The 21,670-nt window shown below is 37.4% G+C and overlaps 1 protein-coding gene across 1 annotated transcript in view; it reads right to left on the bottom strand.

Annotated features, from left to right (window-relative positions):
* Window positions 1-2,425: 2,425 nt before the first annotated feature.
* Teh1 (tipE homolog 1) overlaps window positions 2,426-21,670 on the bottom strand; it is a 33,446-nt gene continuing 14,201 nt past the window's right edge. The window contains exon 2 of the mRNA XM_064693872.1: window positions 2,426-3,834. Coding sequence (XP_064549942.1) covers window positions 3,765-3,834 — 70 coding nt within the window. The 3' untranslated portion in view covers window positions 2,426-3,764. The remainder of the gene's footprint in view (window positions 3,835-21,670) is intronic.

Genomic DNA, 21,670 nt, shown 5'->3' with positions numbered 1-21,670 from the left:
GACGAAATGACAAGGAGGTGTAGTTGACGGGTTGGGGGAGGAGGTGTGCACACATGAACGCATGGCGCATAAACCAGTTAGTTTCGATGGCTGCTGTTGGGATTTGGAGGAGGGGTGGCTAGGTGCTTGGTGCTTGGTGCTTGGTGCTGCAGCTCAACTGTAAACATCATCATTGGCGCTGTCGTTGTGGCCCCGGAACTGTCTGGAATGGCTGCCAGCTCGATACCGGGTGCTACCCATAGCGACTTTGTGTCTATTTCCATGCGTTGCTCTCTGACGTCGATAGCGCCGCCGATGGATGCCTTTGATTTCATTTCACTTCATTTCATTTCTGTTGTCGCAGAAGCAAACTCGCGACTGCGTCGCTGCTTTGTGGCAACTCATGTGGGTTGCCCATCCATCCACAAGCAACCGAGATTCAACGGCCCGGAATTGTGGACGATGATGGCTGGCGTTATACACTTACACATATGTGCTGATGTTGTTGCTGTTGCTCTTCTGATTCTCACTTAAGTGTACGCCATTTTGTTACATGGAAAATTCATTGGATTTCTGTAATTCAGTTCATAGTTGTTGTTTATGCTGACGCTTAATATACTCGCTAAAGATTTTGATTTATCTTCCAAACTAAGTGCAAATCAAAAATTTTACTCCCCTAAGAAATAAAAAACAACGCAGTAAATGGTTTTTTGTTTTCTCTTTTTCTTTCAATAATAGTTCTTGTTTATTTTTCAATATGCGCCTAGTTCTATTATTATTATTATTATTATTATTTTTATATGATTTCGATTATTTCTCTGTTCATTGTGTATTATATAAATGTTATTGTTCATTGCGTGTTCATTTCAATGCTTACCATTTGTAAGTATTATTATTTTTTTCTTTTGTTTTTGCCACTTTGCATTGTTTGCTCTTTATACGATTTTTTCAGTATATTTTTTTTATTTTTTGTATTTATTTTTTTATTCAAATTGCTTGTAAATTAAATTCTTATCAAATGTTTAAACCATAGTCTTATCAAAGCCAATTCTAAAAATAAGTGTTGTGTGCAAGTGTTCAAATTGTTATTCATTCAATATTCATACTTTGATTGCATATGTATGTATGTACATATATTATGTATTTATGTAACAACGAAATAAACAACGAGCATGTTCAACATGAAGCGTGTGTATAAAATGGATATTATGTATTATTTAATTATTAACTGCTGCTTCTTTGAGGCATATTTTCTAGCGATGCGCTGCTTAGTTTAGTACTCAATGCTTTACTTTCATTTAATTGCATGTATTTGCCTTTTCGTGTCTTACAAAATGATTTCAATTAGCTTAACTATCAAAATTTTATGCACCTCTCAACTTATGTACAACTTGTTTGCTTCTTCTTTTAATATATATATATATGTATATATTTGCCATTGTTATTATTGTTTTCGCTTAACTATGAACATTGTGATATTATCATTATCATATAGCTTCGTTATGACCTTATCAAGTTGGTTGTATTCAATTATATGTTTATCGGCTTAACATATGCGTCTGGCATTCACATTTATGTTTTTTCATGCATATAAAATATAGTTATAACACTATGCAATTGCCAAATTCCGAACATTTCTGCGCCACTCTCTAATACACTAAATGTTAACATTCAATATCCCATTGCCAGCTTGGGCTCAACTTGAACAGAATAAGTAGCTTAGCAGCATCATCTAGTAAATAGAGCGCAGTTGTTCTGTGAGCGGTTGTAAGTATGAAATGCTTCGAAAACATATTTAATCCAAAATAAAATGAAATTTCTGGCCAAATAAAATGTACTTTGTTTTGTTTTAGAAATGATATTGTCAAGCACAATTTTATATTGTGTATGAAGTACTACGGCATACATCTATTCCATTTATTCAAGCTCCGACCAGGCTGTACAAATTTTATAATTTGCTAACTTCAATAAATGAAGTTTACAACGATTCAAAAAACATTTAAATGTTGTCTTAGTTCCAGTGGAATTAGTCGCAAATGAAAGCTTTTGATAACGAAAATCAATGAAACTGTTTTTCAGAACTTTGTCTTTGGAAGTAGTTAAAAAAGCACTTTAAAAGTGTTTACGAAATTAATTTCGTTTCTGTTTTCATTACTTTTCAATAGATGTTTTTTCCTTTTCAATGCCTCTCATTGAAACTTTTTGGAAAACGTAAAACAAAAAATTTTGTATAATTAATTTTGAAGCAATACTGTGAATTAAATTGCTTTTGATTGGTTGATTTAAGTTAAAGATGGTTTAAGTTTTTTTTTTTACCAATATAACAAATTGCTACTAATAATGTATATTCATTATATATTATTAATGTGATCACAGTCAAAAACAATAATTAACTATGTCTGCAAACATTTTATATATTTACAAAAGGGAAAACGTCGTAGTTTGTTTTTATTGAATAACAAGTGATTGAACAAAATTTGGTGTGGAGTTAAAATAATACCTATTTATACCTAATAATAAAATTGATTTCAAATAAACATGTTACCAACTCCATATTAACTTGGGGCACTTTGTGAAGGGCTCATTAACAACAATATCTTCGGCTTGGACGTAGTTAAGCATTTGCTAAAGGAACGACAAACAACTATATCTTTAATGTTTAATTTTTTGATTTGTGATGTATTCAGAGCATCTATGCAAAAAATAATAGCTGAAGCATGAATATGTTTATTCAAATAAATATCCTCAATGAATGTCTTATGCGAATTTCGATTTGAGAAATAATTTCAGTTGTTGGAGGTTTTCAATTTTTTGGTTGCTAAATTTAGCTGAACTCTTGCATTCGGTTTGGTAATTAATTACTAATGCATTACAAACTTATTTATAAGCTATGCAAAATTTTACATCTAATCTTCAATTTTTATATTCTCATGTGTTTTTGTCTTTATTCTTTTCAGCAGTACAAAAATTATTCATTGCATTTATTTTTATTTACTGACAAATATGGTTTTGTGGTTTCAGTGTGCTTTTCTTAAACTTCTGTTTGTTGCTATATTTGTCGTTTAAATTTACATAACTAAATTTACATTTTCGATACACATTGCAAACATTTCTCTCGCCTTAATTTACACCTACTACATATTACATAATAAATTTGTTGCAGATACAAACACAATTCTTATGCGCCACCTTTCATCACTCTTCTATGAAAATATGCGATGTTGCATTGCCGTACATACATATATACGTATATAACCTATGCTTAGAACTAGTTTCCATTTGTTTTTGCTTCTTTTGCAGCATTTGGGTTGCCGCCACACGGCCAGGTTTAAAAATCATTAACGCTAAAAAGTAACTAAATGTAATCAATCTTAGGAATTATTCAGTTGGATCAATTATTATTATTATTATTCATGTGTTTGTTCTTTTGTTGCACTTCAGTGTTCACGTGTGTGCGTGTGTGTGTGTGTTTGTTTGTGTTTCGTATGGGTATACATATGTGTTTTTTGTTATTTGGTAGTTTTGCTAAAACTTTTCAGTGTTGCCCCCCTCCCCCCACTGTAGTTATCGACGGCCTTGGCCCTGGCTTTTGGGCGCCTGAGGAATTGTTTGGCCGCCATTGCCAATGGCATTCAGATAAGTCAGTTAGCTAGACTTGATTGACACTATGATGGAAGAACAAATAGATTATCCGTAGTTAGTTCCGCAGTGATGATTAGCTTCTGCTAGAAATCGCTACTCGTCGATGGATTCCCTAAATTGCTCTCCACAGTGTCATCTTTGTGTCAGAGTGGCGGCTTATAGACTTCAATAGCTGGCGTGAGCATGTCCACGCGCGTTGATATCGAAGTGTCACTGTACAAGGAATGAAAAAAAGAGATAGAAATAAGTTAGTTATGAGTTTATAGGATCTCTTACGTATATATAAAACAAAAATATATTTATATATATATATATACACTCATACACTTATTTGATTCTAAACATTCTAGTTGAAATTCTTAGTCCTCATGTTTTCTTTATTTATCTAACTGTTAACCATTTGGTGTACTGCACTTCTCAAAAGAAATATGAAAAAAACTCTTACAAATGTTCTCGGAAATCTCATTGCATTCGAGATTTCACCACAGAGCTGGTGAACGGAAATGATTGAATTATGCTAAAAGTTTTATAGAAACAGAATTTCAATAACTTTGTTTTCAATCGCAAAGTTGGGCGCGTGTGTAAAGTTATGAATACATCAAAGACGCCGACTGTTTAATATGGTGCCATTGAGTGTGGCTAAAAGTGCATGAAAAGAAAAGGAAAACAGTTGAGGAAACTTTATCGAAAAATAATGCAAAATAAAAGGAAAACCAAAAAAATAAAAAAAAAGGAAGGACGGCATTTTCGTCGCAACGATGAGTAAATACCCTTGTAGAAATGTTTTTATGCGAACGCTTTATTTCGGAACGAATGTTGCTATAGGTGCAATGTAGTTAAGTAGTCAGAAGAATAGTGAAGTTCGCAACTGCGCAGTTTGGTCAAGATATCTTAAAAAACAAATTAGAGAAATCTTATTCTTCGACCGTTTCTTGTTATACAAGATGAGCTATATAATATAGAAGTTTGTTATTGACAAAACTTGCAGGACAGATTAAAAACATTTTAAGACTAAACAAAACTCATTTTTCGAAAGTTTATTCATTGTCAAGAAGGGCTTGTAGTACAACGCTGACAAGATTTTGCTCTAATACAAAATCATAAATCGCTTTATAACATAAATGTAACAAGGTAACAGCCGGAGTCAAAGGACTTTAGCCAGAACACAAGCTTAAATATACTTTGACTGCACACTCGACGCATGTGCTTCAATCTTACAGCATAACAAGGACTTGATGGAGAACGCTGTGAATGAAAAATGATGAACCAAAAAGTCGGAACAAAGTGTTGGGCATGCAGTGTGAATACATTTCGAGCAGCTGCTGCCACGTCCTGGTTTTATCAACTTTTGCTGCAGTGCGTTATGTATCTGAATCCCAGAATCCAGTACTATCCGGCAGCAGTTCATGAGCTTCATTTCGTTTCATTCATTTCGGTTCAATTGTTATATTTATTTATTTATTATATTTTCTTTGCGCTCTCTGCTTTTATTGTTCGGCGAGTCTCTTCTGTTGCGTCTTGCTGTGGCTGGCCACCATTTTGCCAGCACCCACAATGCCGCCCCTTTGTTTGCTTGGATTTGGTTTCGCTTTGTAAATGAAATGGAATTAAATGAAATGTACAATTTATTGTATTTAGGGGATTTCGAATTGCTATGCGCCATACGCCATAAGCCATACGCCAAGCGGCTAACGAAAACAAAACCAAAATCGCATTTCCGCATCCTATTTCAATGTAATATATACTCGCTGCTTTGTATTTGTGTATACACATGCATAAGTATTAGTATCTGGCAGCCTGCAGCCTTACTCAAAAAGCCGCCTTTGACGTTTGTCCACGATAAAGCCTGAGGACCCAAACAGGCTTGGCGTAATATCACCTAAGCCAACTGTGTTGTAATAAAAATGTATGCTATTTTTGATCCAATACAATAAACAAACAAAAAAAAAAAAAAAAAAGTATCTGGCGAGGGGCGCACAAGCTGCTGCCTTTATTGGCATTTTATTTTAGTTTTATTTATATTGATGCCTTCTCTATACACTCGATTTCGATTTCTGTTCCATGCCGATTTGCTGCATTAGCAGCGCATATTGAATTAAATAGACATCTCGTTTTATTTGGCGGAAGTTATTATGCTCTGCATCTATAAAATAGCTACAAAGGGTATAACAAAGCCGGCTGAGTGCATGGCACATTGGATATTCCCTAGCTTGGTACAGCTTGATGTAATACATAGTTACAGCTCATTGCGAATGTGGTGAATATATTCATGGCATTCACAAGAATGTACTGATTTGTTTTTTCCTTTTTGTTTTTGCGTCTACGTTTAATTTTTTGTTCTTTTCATAATCCTTTTGTTGGATTTTTCAAGTTCCTATCCAAATCTATTTTAGCATATTACTTTATTTTCACATTTATTTCTGAAATCAAATGTAATAGAAAACAAGAGATTTTGGAGAGACTGACTGAGACCTCAGTATTTGCAACGGTCGTGCTATCCAGCTGGGCGTCTGGGCAGCAAATGCAGAGCCCCAGCAGAGAGCAGCTGCAGGTGGTGCATTAAATGTTATGTTATTGCACTTAAGTCGAAGCAGACTCAATCTCAAAAAAATGAAATTAATAAAAATGTTTGCATTAAATTTACTACAAACCTTAAGTAAATCTGGTTGGTTCGATTCACTTTCCGAACCATCTGCCTGCCTTAAGGTTCTATTCGTGAACCTGCTTTCAAACTACTATAAGCTCCGATTTTGAATTTTCGTTTAAAAGCTTTAAGAAAATAATTCTATCTATATATAAAACTGTTTGTCCTGACTGACTGACTGACTGACTGACTGACTGACTGACTGATTGGTGATCAACGCACAGCCCAAACCGTAAGAGCTAGGAAGCTGAAATTTTCACTGTAGTTACCTTATGTGATGTAGGTGCACGTTAAGACGGGGTTTTGGGAAATTCCACTCGCAAGTGTGGAAAAATCGCGAAAAACGTTTGTATGTAACTTTTTTGTTTACCATCCGATCGGCCTCAAACTTATTTTCGCACTTTTCGGAAAACCCATTCCTCCTTGGTGGAAATGGAGGTCAAAGATTTGGTGGGTGACGTTTCGCGCTCAAATTCATTTCCAGTGATCTATATGAAAAATCATTTGAGACGTGTTTCACACTTTTCGCAGAATTCAAACTTATTCGGGGGGAATGCGATTTAAAGATTTTTTGGGCGGCGTTTTAAGTTGTGTCCGATTTGCTTCAAACTTATTTTTAAAGCGCTACATAAGAACTTAATAAGTACGTATTTCAGCGATTTGGAAAATTCCACCCGCAACAGTGGTAAATTGACGGAAAAAGTTTGTATGAAAGTTTTTTGTTTACCATCCGATCGGCCCCAAATTCATATTTAAAGATCTATGTTTAAATTCATTTAAGGGGTGTTTCACACTTTTTGAAAAATCCATTCCTCCTTGGTGGAAATGGAGGTCAAAGATTTGGTGGGTGACGTTTCGCACTCAAATTCATTTCCAGAGATCTATTAGAAAAATCATTTGAGACGTGTTTCACACTTTCGCAGAATTCAAACTTCTTCTGGGGAATGCGATTTAAAGATTTTTTGTGCGAAGTTTTAAGTTGTATCCGATTTGCTTCAAACTTATTTTCAAAGCTCTCAATAAGCACTTAATGAATACGTATTTTGACGATTTGGAAAATTCCACCCGCAACAGTGGTAAATTGACGGAAAATGGTTGTATGAAAGTTTTTTGTTTACCATCCGATCGGCCCCAAACTAATTTTCAAAGATCTATATTCAAATTCATTTGAGGGGTGTTTCACACTTTTTGAAAAATCCATCCCTCCTTGGTGCAAATGGGGGTCGAAGATTTGGTGGATGACGTTTTGTGTTCAAATTTATTTCCAAAGATCTATAAGAAAAATCATTAAAGACGTGTTTCACACTTCTCGAAAAATCTAAACTCCTTCGGTGGAAAATGAATTTTTAAGATTTTTTTGGTGAATTTTAAGAGTTTTCCGATTTGCATAAAAGTTGTTTGATTCCCGTCCGATCAGTTTTAAAATATTTTCAAAGCTTTTTTGATTTTATAACATACGTGCCACGGGCAAGGCCGGGTTATACCCGCTAGTATTCTATAAACATTTGTATAAACAAAAAATATTTCAAAACCACAGATATTTTCAATTTATATTTATATTCACATGACGTCCAAGTTATTGGGGGTAGGTCCTAATCAAATGTTCTTTTTTTTAAGCAACATTTTTTATTGTTGAATTGATTTAGTTTGTCTTCAGGTTCGGTTCATCATAAAATACAATTTATATAATGAACAGAGTCGGAGCTGCTGACCGAAATAGTTTTGTGGATGTGTTAAGCGTTTCTATTGAACATTCTGACTGTGTTGATATTTTTTCCTAGTTCGTGTCGCAATATCCGCTTTGGGTGCACCACAATTTGCACCAGTTTTTAGGTCCATATGTGCTTATGTACACATGTTTTTGACTGCTCTCTTTGAACACATAGCGACCAGGGAGCAGGCAGCAGGCAGCAGGGATCAAACGGTTGTGGCATTTGGTGCTGCAGCAGCGTGTTTTCAACTTTAGGGACTTTTGGTTAAATGAAAATTTAATGTTCTAGTTCCGGTCGAACGGGCCGCCACCTGGCTTCAGACAGTGTCAGTCGACACTCAGCATAATCGCGCTTGTAATTTAATTTACACGAAACACTTCGTGCCGCAGTGTCAGTGTCGCATTTTCAAATTAAATACATAGAGAATTTGGCCAACAGTCTGTGCTAAACACCTGTTTGACCCAGATCTACACCTGGCTCCACCTAGTTCTGCCTTCTGGTTGGGACTTTCTGCCTACGGCCTTTTAAGATGAGGCTCCTTCTGATTGTCATTTGTAATCAGGCTGCTGTATCTGAGGGACGTTAAGTGAAGTTCATAAACTTGCAAATTTAACTGAGCAGCCATTTACGTGTTTATAAAGTAGCAATTAGAGTACAAAATCCCTTGATAGGCTCCGTTAATATTGAAATTAAATTGGGAAGATGTTTCACAGACTTTGAGCTCACAACGTGCAAAAATGTCTTAATCATTAGCAAAGTTTGCAGCCTACCTGCCAGATGAATAAGCAGATAGTAAATGCAGTTCGCGGTAGCTCTTACTCTTACTCTTACTCTTACTCTTACTCTTACTCTTACCCTTACTCTTACTCTTACTCTTACTCTTACTCTTACTCTTACTCTTACTCTTACTCTTACTCTTACTCTTACTCTTACTCTTACTCTTACTCTTACTCTTACTCTTACTCTTACTCTTACTCTTACTCTTACTCTTACTCTTACTCTTACTCTTACTCTTACTCTTACTCTTACTCTTACTCTTACTCTTACTCTTACTCTTACTCTTACTCTTACTCTTACTCTTACTCTTACTCTTACTCTTACTCTTACTCTTACTCTTACTCTTACTCTTACTCTTACTCTTACTCTTACTCTTACTCTTACTCTTACTCTTACTCTTACTCTTACTCTTACTCTTACTCTTACTCTTACTCTTACTCTTACTCTTACTCTTACTCTTACTCTTACTCTTACTCTTACTCTCTCTTACTCTTACTCTTACTCTTACTCTTACTCTTACTCTTACTCTTACTCTTACTCTTACTCTTACTCTTACTCTTACTCTTACTCTTACTCTTACTCTTACTCTTACTCTTACTCTTACTCTTACTCTTACTCTTACTCTTACTCTTACTCTTACTCTTACTCTTACTCTTACTCTTACTCTTACTCTTACTCTTACTCTTACTCTTACTCTTACTCTTACTCTTACTCTTACTCTTACTCTTACTCTTACTCTTACTCTTACTCTTACTCTTACTCTTACTCTTACTCTTACTCTTACTCTTACTCTTACTCTTACTCTTACTCTTACTCTTACTCTTACTCTTACTCTTACTCTTACTCTTACTCTTACTCTTACTCTTACTCTTACTCTTACTCTTACTCTTACTCTACTCTTACTCTTACTCTTACTCTTACTCTTACTCTTACTCTTACTCTTACTCTTACTCTTACTCTTACTCTTACTCTTACTCTTACTCTTACTCTTACTCTTACTCTCACTCTTACTCTTACTCTTCTTACTCTTACTCTTACTCTTACTCTTACTCTTACTCTTATCTTACTCTTACTCTTACTCTTACTCTTACTTCTACTCTCACTCTTACTCTTACTCTTACTCTTATCTCTTACTCTTACTCTTACTCTTACTCTTACTCTTACTCTTACTCTTCACTCTTCACTCTTACTCTTACTCTTCACTCTTACTCTTACTACTTACTCTCACTCTTACTCTTACTCTTACTCTTACTCTTACTCTTACTCTTACTCTTACTCTTCACTCTTACTCTTACTCTTACTCTTACTCTTACTCTTACTCTTACTCTTACTCTTACTCTTACTCTTACTCTTACTCTTACTCTTACTCTTACTCTTACTCTTACTCTTACTCTTACTCTTACTCTTACTCTTACTCTTACTCTTACTCTTACTCTTACTCTTACTCTTACTCTTACTCTTACTCTTACTCTTACTCTTACTCTTACTCTTACTCTTACTCTTACTCTTACTCTTACTCTTACTCTTACTCTTACTCTTACTCTTACTCTCTTACTCTTACTCTTACTCTTACTCTTACTCTTACTCTTACTCTTACTCTTACTCTTACTCTTACTCTTACTCTTACTCTTACTCTTACTCTTACTCTTACTCTTACTCTTACTCTTACTCTTACTCTTACTCTTACTCTTACTCTTACTCTTACTCTTACTCTTACTCTTACTCTTACTCTTACTCTTACTCTTACTCTTACTCTTACTCTTACTCTTACTCTTACTCTTACTCTTACTCTTACTCTTACTCTTACTCTTACTCTTACTCTTACTCTTACTCTTACTCTTACTCTTACTCTTACTCTTACTCTTACTCTTACTCTTACTCTTACTCTTACTCTTACTCTTACTCTTACTCTTACTCTTACTCTTACTCTTACTCTTACTCTTACTCTTACTCTTACTCTTACTCTTACTCTTACTCTTACTCTTACTCTTACTCTTACTCTTACTCTTACTCTTACTCTTACTCTTACTCTTACTCTTACTCTTACTCTTACTCTTACTCTTACTCTTACTCTTACTCTCTTTACTCTTACTCTTACTCTTACTCTTACTCTTACTCTTACTCTTACTCTTACTCTCGAGTTTTAATTAAATGCAAACATTTTCCTTTGTTCATTTCACATCTCAATTTATTGCTAATATTCTATTATGTTTTTAAAAATTCTTGACAATTTTTTGTATGGACCAAATACGTATATGGGGTGCCACGCCCCGGGGCATGAATACACCACCTTTTTGGCCATATGGCAGCACTTTAAATGCAAATGAAAGTTGTCCTCTCCGGTGGCGGTGCGTCGAGGTCGCTTACATTTTGCGAAGTGTTTTCTGTTGTTGCTGCCGTTATGTTATGTGTGTGTGTGTGTGTGTGTGAGTATGTGTGTGGGAGTATGTGTGTGTGCGGGTTGGTGCCTGGGGTTAGATGTGAGGTGCATTTGCATAAAGCTCAAAACTAGCATGCATATTCGGTTAGGCTTTTTGGCCGCACAATGTCTCATGTGCTGTGCGGTTGGGCTTTTGTGTGTCAAGGCATCGCAACTGCAGCAGATACTTGTTGAACTCAGCCTTGCAACTTGAGAAATATAACACACTCACACACACACACACACTCATGCTGCCTTGAAAATTTCAATGATAGCTTCCCAAAGGTCGCCCTATGCTGACATTTCGCAGCAAGACGCTGAAATCAATGCCGCAAAAAGCGTATAAACAAACTTTAATTTTTAAACATTTGTCGAGGCGATGAATGGGGCGGAAACTTTTCTTGTTCGTGGTTGTGCGAGGGCGTTGCCAATCCAATTGCCAACGTACATTCGAGTCAAACAAAGCGCCCGTTTCGGCCAAGTTAACGTCAACAACAGCGGTCGATACTGTGTAAGTGGCGCTGGCCAAGCACAGACGAACTCATCAGCGGCCTCTTTCACTCAGCTATTGCTGCCTTTGTCTATAAGCATGCTTTTCTACTTTTTTTTTGGTTTTTGGTGAAATTTCGTTTTCGTTTGGCAAATGTAGTGAAAAGTTTTTGGATCTTTGTTTTGGCTATTCATGCATGTGCTCAAGAGGTTTGAGACGGGGCCCCACTCTGGGGACAACAAATCGAAGACGCGCTTGCCTGGCGGCCATTAATCAAACCAGCCAAGCTACGTGATTGCTGGTCCCAGTGCAACGGGACTCATAAATAACTCGATCTACACGCTGGTCGATACATTCCCAAAATTTGCCCAGCCCAAAACGATTTGTGTGCCTCCAAATGTATACACTATATATTAAGGCGAAAGTGTTGCTCGGCCGGAAATCAGGGAAAATCTTCGCCACTCAGACATTTAGTTTCCGTTCATTAATTTCCGCTTACAACTCAATCATCACGTATTTTGTTTGCGCCTTTTGGCGGCGACAATTTCGCGCATATTTTTTCTTTTTAAAATTATTTTTCCACTGGGCGAGAGTTGGAAAACGAATGGCAGCTGCTGCGTCAAAGTGCCCGGAAGTTCTGGTAGAAGTCAGCAGCTCATGTCCAATTCCATTTCCATTGCTGACCGTGTTTGCGGTTCATGGCAAATTTCATTTTGGCCGTGTTTGTTAAAAGGTCGCACGGTCGCATGATTTATTTGCCACTGCATTGATTTTGGTCTCGATGCCGGTTTGGGTCTCGCATTTCGCGAAACTCATTTCGGATTTCGGTGTTCGATACGTCTGTAATAAAATCAGAGCTTGGCACTTTGTCTGTGTGCGTGCGCATGTGTCTGTGTGTCTGTGCGTGTGCTCTGCTTAATTGTCAAATCAAATTGGCAGCCTGCAACATGGCGTATACGTAATGCGATTATAAATGTGTTGATTACAATCAGATTAACATTTTAATTGGATTCACATTGTTGTGCAATAATTAATGCTTTGCCCAATAACCCTGCCAAGATGTAGGCTTAAAATTCATCTTCATATAACCAGATTTCACATGCAGCATAAACTGGAGATGAATGATTGGAGTACATGGATTGAAATTAAAATTCATCAGAATTTGATTTTCATGTGACAGAACACTTCACATAAGCATTTAATGATCGGGAAGGCGAAACCAGCCTTATATTTCATTAAATATTCGAATTGTGTAACAGAGAAAAAGTGGTTTTATGAAATCTATCAGCACTCAGAAGATTACTCTTCAACTTTAAGCTGATTGCCCGTTCTTAAATGTTCTTAAGCGCATACAGTCCAGCATCGAGGAACATAACATTTCTGTGGCGTTGGGGTTATTATAAAATATTTGCTTAAAAGTAAATAAAATATGCAGTTTTTCTTGACTATTTTTGCGTATTTTTTGATGCTAAATGCAATATTTGTTCGCTTTTGTTTGGCTTTCGGTGCTGAGCTCGAGATTTTGCCAAGCGGCAATAAAAATAACAAGTATTTCACAAAATGGTTTGCACTTCACGGCCCGAAAGAGCCAACAGTTAACTTCAGTTGGCCACATTTATCCATGGTGTTTGGCTTATGCGTACCCCGAGGGGTGCGAGTTGTGGATAAGGCAAATTTTCCGATCTACTGCACTGACGTCCAAAAGGAACGCAAAAAAAACGGTAACAATTTTGTGATTTTTTGCCCAGTTTTTACAATTGTTTTCCTTTTTTTTTAACGTTTCAGTTGCTGCAGGTAAGCGCTGCACGTGTTAGTTCGACGTCTAAGCCAAAAGTTGCTTGCCCCGCAGTTTACGCAGCTGGCAATTTGTATTTTTTTTTTGACGAGACAGCAACTTCTGTTGCAGCAGCCATAACAGTGGTTAACTTAAATGGCAGCCAGATAAGCCATGCCATTTGCCTTCTTTTTTCTCATACCCCAGTTTGTGGCATTGCTGCACGCGTAAATTGCATGTAATCCACGGCAACAGCGGACAGAAAAACCACTGTGACCACAACTTCACTAATTGCACATTTTTATCGCAATTATTGCAGCTTACTCCTTTGGAATCTTCTTAGAGGGTTGCCAGTTTTCCATTAAGCGATTATGCGTGTGTGTGTGTGTATTTGTTTGTTAAGCTCGTTGTCGCCACTTGAAGGATTAAACTCTTCAAATGCATTCAGTTTTAATCTGATTTACGCGTTTTATACAACATTTTATGCAATAGCTAAATGGCTGCTGGCAAACAACTAATATAACAGTTTTCAACACTGCTAGTCAATAATAAGTTTGCAACACCTAAGCATACATATAAGTCTGAATAGGCTCTCAAGGCGCCTTATGCCTTACTAGTGCTTTTCTCGTAGCCCAGTATCAGCTTTGTGGAGTACAATCTTTCCTTCTTTTATTAACTTTTAGGTATAATTCTTTAAGAATTATCATCTAAAGCTAAAGTTGCTCTGTGCCATTTCCATTAAAACTTGCGCATTATACATTTAACTTTAAGTTTCAAGCACTAGAAAGATTACAGTCAAGCCCCACTGATTAGACAAACAGTACTGGCAAACAAATTGCAAAAATGTTGAAATGCTTTTCGGCAATTTTAAGCCATTATCGTTAATCCCGAGTGCCTGTTGGCAATGTCTGGCAACACTGAAATGTATGCAAACAGTGTTGCAAGCTTTACTATGATAAACGCTGCCAAAGCGAAAGCGTTGCCAATTACTAGAAAAGTCAACACTGCGCGTCAGCAGATTGTGCGCCAAAAAGTATGCAAAGTTTTGGCACGCACACAGCTTTAGAGACACTGACACACACACACACACACACACAGACAAACGCACTCGTGTTGTCAATGGGCTGAAGTGAGTTACTTGTAATTACCACAAAATTCAATATATACATACCCTAAGTGGTTACACCCACCAGTGGCAAAACACCACCCAGTTACCAGGCAGCTACTGCGGCTGCTGCTGCTTCTGCTGCTGCTGCGGCTGCTGCTGTAGACAAACATCATTTGGCAACACTCGTCTGGCTGGCTTAACGGCCGACAGACGCCTGCGTCATACGCCAAGTTGTCTTGCTGGGATGCAAAGACCGCACAGACCTCACGCACAGCTGCCACGCTAACCGATGGCAGCACCTACACAGCCCACAATTACTCACACTCCTGCAACGCCATTGCCATCTCATCGAAATGGCAGCTGTAAAAAATCACAGCATCAGCATAAAAGTGCTTAAAAGCAGCCGCCGTGTCCTCTGCTCGCGTTCATTGGGTTGTTATTTTTTTTTGTGCGCTCGTTTTTACGCTTCACTTTGCGCCCAAATATTCAGATCTTCCATCTAAACAAGCGCCTACATTTGTTGAGCTCAGGGAAAAAGTTTCGTTGAAAGTTTTTAACAATTTTGGCCGATTTGCATCAGCCAAAATTAAACAGCTTTAAGCTTTAAAAGCGCAACCAGTCCCGCTGAATAAAAAAAATAAAATATTCGGACACTTCCCGTACCTTAAGAACTTTCCATTCACTGGTTCATAATTTGGCAATTTTAATCCAATTATTAAAAGGAACAACTAATTAGCTGCGCTGATTTCTACACAACTGATATCGCTTACAAACCCCAAAATCTTCCAATGGACTTAGTGGTATTTTTGTTGTTGTTGTTTTTAATCTGATTCCCAGCTCGGTGGAGCAGCTGCGTCAATAATGCTCCATGGCATCGCGGGTAGGCAAAAGTTCCTGCTAATACGGTAACTTAATTCAATTTCACCTTTTAATCCAATCAGCAAATTGAAGAATATTTGTAATTGGTAGAGGCGGGCAAAAAGCGCACAGCGTTATGTGCCCGTAATATAACCATTTGCATTTTAATTGGGATTTACTTATTAAAAAGTTTTCAAATTAACGGGTGGAAAGAAAAGTACAATGAAAATTTAATTGGCATGCAAAATGTATAGCCTGCATTGACCCTCATCAAATGCTACGAACTGTGAATAAATATATGAAAAAAATGTATTTTCTTCACTGATTTATTTGGAAAATAATTTTAAAAAATAGAAGTGTTTACTGGGATTAATCACACGTAGAGCACGTTAAATGTTTATGAAATTCGAGTGAACCTCAAATAAAAACCGGACTGCCAAAATTTAAGCCGGTTGGGCTAGACCCAAAACTTCGTCCATATAACCTTTTCCCCCACTTTAATGGATAGTGATCACCCGAAAACAAATTCTCAGTCAACCGCTTTCCAGTATATGCAGCTAAAATTTTGGCTTTTCAATCAGTCAGCCTACTTTAGTAGAAGAGCTTGGTGCAGTTGGGTATTGAAATATTCAGATATTGTTTAAGCAGAAAGTGAATTTAATTATGTGCAAGGCACGTCTATTTCCAGTCGACTGAATGACAGACTCTGCCTTGGAACATGTTTTGCCGACATTAAAAACAAAGCAGTAATTGTCAGGATGTGAGCTGTGCACATAATGCAAAGCAGCATCTACAATAGCATTCGCATACAAAACTCTTATTTTTCCGATTTTTCTTTGGGGGTTTTCCGCTATTTCCCAAACTCCAAGCCAAACCTCAGTCTAGCAAACCGAAAACATATCCGAAGCTGTCAAGCTGTTCTCGAGTTTTTGTCCCTCAAATTCTCGGCATAAATATATTAATAAAGATAAGTTAACTCTTCCGATATTAAACCTTTATATAATTATATGAATATTTAAAAATATAAATAAAAAAATAAATTAAGACAAATATAAAAATAAATATATATTTTGTTATAGATAGAGATGTGTGGGTAACTCTTGTGAGGTCAACCTCAACGCATATATTTAGCTTTGAAAGGATATATTTACTAAATTCGAATGACTAAAAATGTATCGTATACTATCGGGAAATAATTCATGTATATTGCTTAAAGTACCATTGATCAGAATACATTTCCGACTTTATCCAATCTGTCAAACATTTAACCTAAAAAAGGCATACCTGTCGTATGTTTGAAACGTTCAGGTTGACTTGGCGTTGAGTTTACAATTTGAACACAAAAACTACGAACTGAATGCGTGGAACAGTCGAGAGTGCGTGACCTAATAAAGGGGAGCGCAATGATATAAATCGACAATATTGCGCATAAATGTGTTTAAAATTACGCATTGCTCATACGCAGCGTATGGCAATATTTCCGCTTCATGGCACATTATATGCATGCAGACAACGGCAAGCATTGAAGCTGGCCCGAGACCACTTAGTATTCAGCTCATAGACACAGAACGCAGACATTTGCTGGCTAATGGAGAATGGCAACAGCAACAGCGACAGCAATAGCAAAGGACACCCAATAGAAACCCATTCGCGTTGGCAAGTAAATATGGGTCGCGTTGCCCACGCTGGCCAAATGCAATGCTATTGATTTTTCATTTTTGGTTTCATTGCCTGCCAAAGGCGCAACAACAATACCAGCAATGGCAACGACAACGGCCCAACTAAATGCCAAATGAAAATTAGCCAAGGCACGCATTTGGCTATTTTGTTTTGTTTTTTTTTTTAATATTATTTTTATTATTTTTCGCTTTAATGCCTATTTTGGTCGAGTGCCGTGGACTGGCCAACGCACTGCCATTCCGACTTGGCATTGGCCATGCCGTGCTAACGTGCACGATGAGCCAGCGCACACACACACACACACACTCCCACACGCACAAAGTGTGTCTGTGGGCTAGTCATAATACGCGTATTCAAAGGACAATGGCGACTCTCCTGCGAAAATAAAATTTCAAGTCAAGTCATAAAAACGGCTGCCAGTTTCGCTGTGTGTGCTTGTGTGTGTGTGTCGCGACTTTTGGCGAGTGGGTTGCCAAACAGCAGCTACTGCAACAACAACAGCAACAACACCGGCCAAAAGTAAAAGCAAAAGCAAAGCCAAGCAAAACAAAATTAGTTTCATAAGTTTTTTATGAGTTCATCGCTTTTTTGTGTGTTGCCTTTGGCCACACTGCACACATACATATATACGGTATGTGTGTGACTGTGTGTTTGTGTGTGCTTGTGGTGTGTCCTTAGACACCCACACACAGCCCTAACTGACTAACCAGCTTTTGTGCCAAGGGTCGAACGTCGAGGCAGTCGCGTGGGCGACTCCCATCCCTCAGCTCCACAGCTGCTGTGCTGGCACTTCCGCTGTTTCTCACACTCGCACACACACATACACTCTTGCGTACTGTGGGCCACGCAAATAATTCACAAATGAAATATATACAAAGAGCAGGAAGCCAACTAAAATACATATGCATATTGAGAGTGAATTTCTTTTGTTGCCTGGCTAGACGTTTAGTTTTGCACAGTTCGCGCGTGTGTGTGTTTATGTGTAAAAGAGAGCGCTACAAAGATGCAAAGAGAGAGGCAGCAACGTTGGCGACAATTTGCTAAATTGTTATTGTTATTTCTATGTTAAATGCTCCACTGCCCACAAAATGAACAGCGCCCCGCGCCACCCGTCTTTCAACCTACAGCAAATTCACATTGAAAACTTTTTTTGCTTGACTCCTCGCCGCTGGCTGCACGTAGCGTCAATCTGCATAAATTATGTGAAATTTATAAGGACAACAAAAGGCAGCAGCAGCAGCAACAATAACAACAACAACAATAGTCACAGATGGCAGCTAGAAAAACTTATTACGAAAAACAAATATTGTACAACAAATATATTTTAATGTTGAGCTCTTTTTATTCGAACTGCCAGCTGAACGCTTTCATTTGATACAGGGAAAAATAAAAATGAGAAAGAGAGAGGGAACAGAGAGAGAAAGAGAGAGAGAGAGAGAGAGAAAGAGAGTGAAATAAGGCAGAAGAAATATATACAAAGTATTAAATCAACTTAAAAAGAGAAAATAGAGAGATAGGGAAGAGAGAAGGCTAGATAAAGAGAGATGAAGAGAGTGACACATATAGAGTAAATGATCAGAAATATAGACAAACAATTAAATAAATTTTAAAATTTTAGAAACCAAAAGAATGTAATAAAAGTTGAGATCTGTCGAAACAAGAAGCTACCAAGTTCGCTTTCGAAACCAATAGCTCAAGTTTTAGCTATTAAATAGTTAATATATAATTAATGTATATGTATGCTACTTGATTTGTTGATGAACGTAGTTTCTCTTATTGTAATCGATATCGACATCCTGTATGCTGACCACATTTTGGAATGTACCCTCTCAAATGGTATATAGATCATCAATTTCTAATTCTTGGCTACCTTCTCCCCACGTTCCCTACAAATTGTAAGAAATTATTTTTTTTGTTTTTCGGAGTCTAATGTCATATTTAAGCCCAGAATATTTCATAAAGATCTGACAATAAGCACCGAAGATAGTTAACAAGGGCGAATATGTAGCACATGCGTAAAGTTCACAGTGCGTGCTTGCGTGTGTGAGTGTATGTGTGTGTGCGCAGGGTGGACCACCTTAATTGTTTAAAATATCTTTTATTCATATTAAATTATCAATCAAAATGTGTGTTTTATCGTGCTAGTGTGCTGCAAGTGTATGCAAGAAAATGCATTGGAAAAATGCAAATAAAGCACGCCTTAAAAGCGCATAAATCTGTCGGCAATTGAGGCGCGGCCTTTGACAATACACATATGAAATATTTAAACGTGTTGTGGACATTGCATGCTATAGTCATACGGCATTTAGCTCGGCCGCCTCCTGAGCACATAAACAACAACTGGACATTGGCAACAGCAAAAGACCCTAACAATGTGAATAAACGAGCCATGCCATACTAGGCCCTAAGTAGCTGCCATAGGCCTGCAAAGTGAGCTGGCCAACAACTGGCCTAACGTGGCTTTTGCTGTCGATGTTCCGCACAAATTGATTTTCTCACACCTACACATTAGCTGGTGGGGTACGTGGGCGTGTGGGGACGGAGGGACGACAAGTTGATTTCGATGTTTGAGCACATTTCTTTCGTTTTCAGTTGATTTGGTTTTTGGCAAAGGCATGTCAAGTACATAATAATATCGTCAGAAAGCGAAGTTTCAGCCCGTTGTTGTATTTAGTTTTTATTTGTCAGTCTGATGCCAGCAGCGAGCAGATGTCAATTATGTAAGCTAGAAGTGAACACATCTGATGGCTGGACATGCGAAAGCAACAAATTAATCCTTGTTAGATTTATGCATGAAATGAGCTCGGCTAAGGTTGGAGTAAGCTTCTGCGTGATTATAATTAAAAAAGAGTCTTTTGTAGAAAAATTAACAACTTAATTGAAATCTTTTAATTGGATCAGGCTGAATATATAGAGCTTAAAGCTCCTCCTGTTAAAATCATCTTAAATACATACGTATGAGTAAGTTAAACATAAAGCTTTAAAGCTCATAAAAGCTTAAGGTTAGATGTAGTCAACTGTTTTACGGCATCCAAAGCTGCTACTGAAGTTTTAAAGCACATTAAAGCTTTAGGCTAGAGGTAGTTAACTGTTTTAAAAAAAAACACATTAAAGTCTTAGGCTACAGGTAGTTAGCTGTTTTATGATCACAAAAGTTTCTATAGAAGCTGTAAAGCACATTAAAGTCTAAGGCTAGAGGTAGTTAACTAACATTAAGGCTTAAGGCTACAGTTAGTTAACTGTTTTACGACAACAAAAGCGGTTACCCGGGGCTATGTAATAAAATATCTGCATTTTATTAAACCCCAATCATTTTGTATTGATTTTTGGACGCAATTGGATCGTGGGGCAGCTTTATTATTGTTCAGTTCATAATATTTATTGATGCAGCTGTGGTCTCAGTTATTTGAGCCGGTCGAGCGTTTAATTATTGACACTTGTTTGTAAATGAATTTATAAAGGATGTGGACGGCGTAAGAATGTGGCATCAGTTTCATTTCAACTGCCGTCCAGCGTTTCAGTTTCATTCTCTTTTTTGCTTTTTGGAATCTTGCCTCCGCTCGACTAATAAATTATGAACCATACGGCTGGGGCAAGGCAAGAGCTGGCCAAAAGCATGGCCAGAGCCACTTAGCGACTTTGCAATGGTTGGATCGAACGGGACGGATTAATGTCCATCCGAGTGTCGACAAATGCGAATTGTGAATTCATGTTGCTGTGACACATGCCACGTTGATGGATACGACGGATTCTGGATAGCCATTGGGTTAGCATGGAATTGAAATGGGCCAAAGAGCATTTACACAGTTTAGACAGACTAGGCACTATGTTCAGTCCATGTCGCTGCCTAAGTGATGAGTAATCCATATGTGCTGTCCCTCAACTGCAGATGCTGAATGGCATTTAAGCACATGATTAACTCACTTCACCCAGCTGACGACGTATATTGAATGATTTCATTATTGACTTTAAATAATCGTGCGCATGACGAGATTAAATGCTGAGAATAATGAGTTTTGTATACCGCGTCCCAGCGCCAGCGCCATCGGCAGCAGTATTTCCAATTGCATCATTTGATTACGCTCAATTTGTGTTAACTGCTTTTTTTTTGCGCTCTGTTCTGTCCTTGTTTATATGCATCTGGATGGCGCTTCAATTATAATTCAATGAGGGAAGACAACATAATTGATGTGCGGTTTCCGCATTCATACATTCAGGCATTTATCAAAAGTGAAGGTTGTGCGCAACCGAACTGTGTTCATCAATAATTTCTGATCAAGGGCCTCTCTTGCAGAGAAAAATGGCAATTAAAGCACTTAACCATCATTAAAATATAAACAGGGTTGTGAGCTTACTAGAGCTAACTTAGCTAGCTCTCCCTGTTCGGCATTCGAGTACATTTGATTGAGCATTTCAAATTGAATTTTAGATTCAATGTACATGAATTTGGAAATAACACGCACTTATCGTTATGCATGTTTCTCATTCCCTTGTGGGCTCAACAAGGCGTATGCGTAATATTAAGTATACGTACGCGCAGTACTTTCAATTATAATTAATGAATAATCAATCATTATTGAAGCATCA

Source organism: Drosophila montana, unplaced genomic scaffold (genome assembly GCF_035044405.1).
Source record: "Drosophila montana isolate Dmon_TW-CO22-7 unplaced genomic scaffold, ASM3504440v1 contig_3733_1, whole genome shotgun sequence".
In the NCBI taxonomy this organism is placed as follows: Eukaryota; Metazoa; Arthropoda; class Insecta; order Diptera; family Drosophilidae; genus Drosophila; species Drosophila montana.
Note: the sequence above shows the minus strand (reverse complement) of the source record. Positions and strands in the feature narration are given on the sequence as shown.